This window comes from Gavialis gangeticus, unplaced genomic scaffold (genome assembly GCF_001723915.1).
Source record: "Gavialis gangeticus isolate Ggan-Ray unplaced genomic scaffold, GavGan_comp1, whole genome shotgun sequence".
Lineage (NCBI taxonomy): Eukaryota > Metazoa > Chordata > Crocodylia > Gavialidae > Gavialis > Gavialis gangeticus.
The window spans coordinates 26,563,217-26,569,322 of NW_017729033.1; the positions used below are offsets into that span (position 1 = coordinate 26,563,217).

A 6,106-nucleotide genomic window follows, 5' to 3' on the forward strand; every position below is an offset into this window, starting at 1 on the left:
AATAGGACTTCCTAGAAGATCCTTTCTGGTCCTATGTTCTTAAACTTGTACACATTGTGCAAAAGTTTGGAGGTTTATAAAATATATTGTAGAACTTCTGCCCCTCCACTTACAGTCCTAATCTCAAGCCTTTCCTTTGGCTCTTGGTACATTGAGATATATTATTAAGGAAATACTATATAAGGTAAACACATAAATTCAGCTGATGCTTACATCACTTTCTCTGCCACTTTGTATTTCTTTTGTTTAGAAGAAGAATTTCTTCTAAATTGCATTTTTTTCTTCCCACATTTAAGATTCTGTATATTAACGCTGATAGATTATGATTTTCCAACAACTCTGATTTTTCCAAGTCACTTTGCATTGTAGTCTTTTTCTGCTGTTTTCTTGCTGGTGCTCTAATTTTAGTGACATGTCCAGATGGGAACACATCTGAGTTTTTAAGCCAAAGAAACAACCATAAAAGAAAGCCATGAAACAGATCAGCAAGGTTCAGAGGTGTAGAAAGGGATTGCGTTTCCTCTCTTGCTGGTCAGAAAAACCTCTGGCAACTTAGATATGATTGGGCAGCAATTGGCAGGAAGCAGACAGCCTTGATAGATGCTTGTCCGTTGTGACAGAAATAGTTCTGCACACCTCCTGGGAGCACTCCATAGATCACAGGTGGCCTACACATCACAGCTTGAGAATCACTTGTATAAGCAACCGTTTATTAAATGTGTGTGTGTCAGCTGAATGCAGATCAACCAAAAAGAAAAGCTGGAGAGCTGGAAAGCCTAGTCCAGCTAAACTGATGCCTTGCAGCATCTGGCTTCCGTGGTTGCTCAAACTTTGCAGAGCCTGGAAAGTTTGGTCAGTAGACCACTCTGTATTATGTTAAACATTTTGAGAAGGGAAATATATTTCTTCTAAATTAACTACAATCGTATAATCTAATCTGTAGCATTTATAGTTAATGGAGCATCTAGAATGAAATGTAGCCATTTGTATTGTTTGTAGCAGGCTCAACTTGGCTGTTTCTAGGCTTAATTTGAAAATGTATATTACCAATTATTTGCTTTGGTTGTTAGATGGCATTTTTGTGGATGATGTATTTTTGTGTTAGTTTGTGGTCATGTTTGTACATAAATATTAATGCGACACAATAAACTCCGGCCCAGTTCGTACCAGAGTTTATTGCTCCTAGGTGCAGCGTTTACAAGTGTGCCCATGCCCGCAGCACATTGAGCTGGGATGGTGCAGCTGGCAGGGAGCCCAGGGGGCCAGCCTACCACCCCAGAGCTGCTCTGCCCCAGTTTAGTGTGCTGCAGAGGGACTGGCTGGGGCACAAGGGTGTTACAGGCATCCCTTGCACTGTAGCATCCTTGTGCCCTAGCCAGCCCTGGTCACTGTCTACATGTGCATTGTGGCAGAGTACATAACTCGCTGTGGGATAGCACTTGTATCAGGCAATACTAACCTATGGCAGAGTTAATTAGTTTACTCTGGCCTAATAGTGCCATGTGTAAACTAGTTAAAAAGTTAGAAAGTTAAAATTAGAAACATTTACAAGGAAAAAGTTGAGTCCACTTTCTATTCAAGTGAAGGGTGATAGATTGGAAGGTCTTTTTAGAAAGGCACTGTGGGAAAAGAAAAAAGTGAGATTTGGGGAGGGTGGGGGGCAGCAATATCCACTAAATAGGCAAGCTGGCATGTATATGAAGAATTTTTCATCTATAAAGTTTGTATTATCTTGTACAGCTATACAGAGTCTGGTTTAAGAGGAGAAGAGCATCTGGATATTGCTGGGAATCATAAATAGCCAAGATCAGGAGGTTGTGTACCTCTTCTTTCTCTATGCAGTTTTATAGGCATGATGGCATCTTCCAGGATTTTCATATTTCAGATAAGTCCAGCTGGGTCAAGCCTTGAAGTTAAATCTATGTAGCTGGAATAGAAACCTGGAGAAATTAAACTATAAGTCATCGTGCTAATGAAAACCAAAGAGATAGCTGTCCAGTGTGATTAAGTGCTTTCCTCTTTGAGATCAAAATAAAAAATCTGATGTGTGATGGAAGATTATTCATTTCAGATAAATTTCATTCTGAAGAAGATGTCATTCAATCCTTTCCTCTTTTCATAGTCTATCTGGAAGTGAAAACACTCTTTATAAAATTCATGCAAGACATGTAATGGGGAGCAAAGCTAAAAGGTACTTTTTACTTCCAAGGTTGTTGGTTGTCGTTGTGTTGGCCTAAGGACATAGGCAGGCAAGGTTCTTTGGGTAGATGTCTTTTATTAGACCAGTGAAATAGTTAGAAAGGTGTTCTTTGCCTTTTTACTTCCAAGGTTTTTTTTTACTGTTACACTGCTCAGATGCTGAAAGTTAATTTTTGGCTATTGTTTGTCGGTGGGCAGGGAGAACTGCTAGACCCAAATGACATTAGAAAGCGATAGGACCAGGATTTATCAATAGCAAGTAAATTTTTTTTTTTTTTTAATTTTTATTTCTTTAATCCTGTTTAAGAGAGGGGAAAATATAGATCTTGTGTTTTGTTTGGGACTTTAAAAAAAAGTTAATCAAACTGCTGTTAACATGGGCATGTCTATCTTGCTTTTCTTGTGCCCTCAGGAGAGTGCCATAATCAAGCACATCCCATCTACCCACTTGAGATCTGTCTTCAGCAGCAGGGACTGCCAGCAATGCGGTTTCACTGACTTGTTTCTGGGTTTGGCACATGTAGAGCAGAAGTGGGTGGGCCAGTTGTGTCCATGAAAGGGGCTCTCAAGTGTGCTGCAGAAGCTGGGTAGATATATCCCAGGTTTCCTAATTTTTCTTTTCTTTTTAAGCCATACTACTTTTAATTTCAGTGAAACCATGGAGTGTTTTTGATTATGCTTTGGACACTCTCTGGTAGTGCTGTGAACCTAAACAACAGCACATATATTTTATTTTTACATGAAGCACTGTATTGTTTTGATTATAAGTTGACTTATTTTCCTCCAGAAGAACCATGCAAATCACTTGGATTATACACAGGGTTGACTTATAATTAGGCCCCCACCAATCTGGACTTTGTACTGGCAGTAGTTTTGTGCAGACAGTAATAATGCCAAGTCAGGAATCCTTTCAGTGAAGTTTTTACTTAAGTATTTTCAGCATATTTAACCTTTGGTCTCTTCTTTGGTTACTTAATTCTCCTGTGGGATTTTGTAAGAGCAATAGCAGTTTAAGGACTTTTATGTGTAGTTATCTACTTTTACACAGAAAAAAACCTCTGTTTTTCCTAAAATTGAACATGAAAATATAGGGTCAGCTTACACAGAGAGTGGCTTATTTTTGGATCAGTAAGGGTAGAGGAGACGTATAAAACTGACTGAGATTTTCTAGCTAAGCAAAATGCCTTTTTGAGGGAATTTGATTTATGGTTTCTTAGGAAATTCTTTTTGGGTATCACAGACACAAGCTCACTCCCTAGCCATGGTACAGTAATGCAAAGCATATTTCCAGTGCCCTACATCTCTACTACATTTTAGTCTTTGATTCCTTTAAAATTAAGTTTCCTGAACATCCACCACCTGTTCACCAGGCTTGTTACCAGTTAATGACATGGCTGGTCCCTAATGGTTTATATCCACATGTGTGTTTAATAATATCTGTAGCATCTGGAATGGTGGTTTCTACCTCATCCACAGTCTAAGTTGCATATGGCATATTTTGCTGTACAACTAGCTTGCCCATATTCTTGCTTGTGTAATTGGTTCATCTGGTTATGTCTCCTGTGCAGTGGTATGTCACTCAGTACATAGTCTTAGATGCCCCTGATGCTTATTTATATGAATGTTCATTAGGTCCCTTATACTCAAATTGCGTCAGCAGGAGTTAGCAGTGATGATATTACCAGACAATACAGTGCAAATACAGTGATAGGTATAGATGCACCAACACAAATGAGAATGTGATTTCACAGAGAAAAAGTTGAGTAGGGAAAACTTGCTGTGGGCATTTTATTGTTTTTTCTCCCCTACCCATTTTTACAAATATCTTCAGGAAACACTATTGCGGATGAGCTCCTGCATACATCCACCAATAGTAATTATAAACTTAATACAGTCATTTGCATATCAAATCATTAAATGCTGTGCTCTGGGTTATTGGTACAGTGGGAGTTTCTGTAAAACAAACAAAGGACTAAAAGAAACGTGCATTTGTCATCAAAAGATCCATCTGGAATTTAATCTTCAGCTGCAGTTGTAAGATTTGTACATACTAGCACTACATCAAAAAGTAAGTTTCTTTTAAAAAGGAGAAAGGATAAAATAACCTTTGTTCTGTTTTGCTGCAGGGTATCTCAATGTGCTGTCAAATAATCGCTGGCGTGAGCGCTGGTGCAGAGTGAAAGATAATAAGCTCATTTTCCACAAGGACAGGACAGATCTGAAGACCCATATTGTTTCTATCCCCCTACGTGGCTGTGAAGTCATTCCAGGATTGGATTCCAAGCATCCCTTAACGTTCCGTCTGCTTCGAAATGGGCAGGAAGTTGCAGTATTAGAGGTACAGTATTAACGAGCGTACATTGCAGGTTTGCACACAGGCTAATTACAAGAATTCTCCTGCAGGCTATCTTTCAGAATACTCTGCAGATTTAAATAATGTAATTTTTGAGCTTGGTAGTCCATCAGAGGAAAAAACAAATTAAGTGTTACAGGCAAAAGGGTTGAAAACTGAGACAGAGGACCCTAATACTTTCTTTAAGTACAAAACTTGTCCCTGTTAAGATGCTTTCTTCAGTCTATTTCTATTCTGACCTTTTCACTTCCCCTTATAAAGCCTATGATCCTCCTCTGTTTTTAGCTTTATGACTAGGACCTAACTTAAAATACAAGCTGTTGAACAGAACAGTTGGAAATGCTTCATTTGGAATCTCTAAATTAATAATGATGAATGCCAGAAAGGGTAATGAACAGGAGATAGATCATGCTAGATATACCTGTTCAGTGTTGTCCCTTTAAAGCATCCATTCTTGCCTCTGTTGGAAATGGGATAGTGGGGTTAGATGGACGATTGGTCTGACCCAGTATGGCACTTATGTTCTTAAAATTAAAGAGCACTGCTGCAGCTTGCTGAAGATTAGACCTCTCTGATATTATTTATATATCTGCTGGGTATTATGTTAATCAACTCTAAGAGGATTTATTCTGAATTTAGGGTACACTACTGTAGGTATATGAGAGAATTGGTATTTTAGCCATAGTTTGCATCCCTAATGCCATGCTCATGTATATGATGAAACACTCTGTGCATCAAACCACCATCGTTTGCAATGGACTTCCTTTGAATAGTGCCACAGATCCTGTGGTCTTTACACTGCTGATCTCTGCCAATGAAATATGGATGGAAAATGCTGGAATAGGGCCCAAAAAAGTGGAGTCCTACTACTGTCATCCCAGCATTCTCTTTGATCAGGTTTTTACATTCAAGCTGCACAAAGGGTAAATGTACCAGGAAAAAAAAATATCTTCAAAAGTAGTACTATATGTACCATAAAGCTTTTATGTGTGTACTGTATTTGGGCATCCATTTCTTCCCGAGCTCTCTGTACCAATCATCTAAGTATGCTTCCATGCACATTTTACTATATGCCAACAGTGAGATATGTGGTTCTGCTGCCCATCTAAGTCAGTTAGGTGTTTAAACTTGGTCTGACAAGCACAGTTAGCAAGGGGAGGAGTAGGATGCCAGGCTTAGTTTGGTCTGTGTAGAGCACAGGGCTCAGGAGCTGGGTTGAGGAAAGCTTACGAATCTCAAAGAATTTCAAATTCAGAGAAATTCAGCTGAGCCTGTTTGTGAGAATGTTGTCTCACTTAACTCAGGGAACAGCTGTAGGCTGGAAAACTATTAGAAAGCTTTTGTTTACTGCTAGTTATGATATTTAACCTTTTGGCAACAAATTCAAGTCCAGAATCTGGCAGGAAAAAAATCAAGATAAAACAAAAAAAGAAATTTCAGATAAGCTAAAATCATTTGTTTTCTGTTCTTGTTTAAAAAAAATCTGAACTATGAAAAATAGCTTGAGGGAAGGTCTTTTGATTCTTATTTGTGTTATTGACAGTTAAGAAAATT

At 38.6% G+C, this 6,106-nt stretch overlaps 1 protein-coding gene across 3 annotated transcripts in view; it reads left to right on the forward strand.

Moving 5' to 3' along the window:
• AFAP1 (actin filament associated protein 1) overlaps window positions 1–6,106 on the forward strand; it is a 184,823-nt gene that overhangs the window by 138,497 nt on the left and 40,220 nt on the right. For all 3 annotated transcript variants that reach the window (XM_019526082.1, XM_019526081.1, XM_019526083.1), the window contains exon 10: window positions 4,326–4,537. In XM_019526082.1, the coding sequence (XP_019381627.1) occupies window positions 4,326–4,537 (212 nt within the window). The remainder of the gene's footprint in view (window positions 1–4,325; window positions 4,538–6,106) is intronic.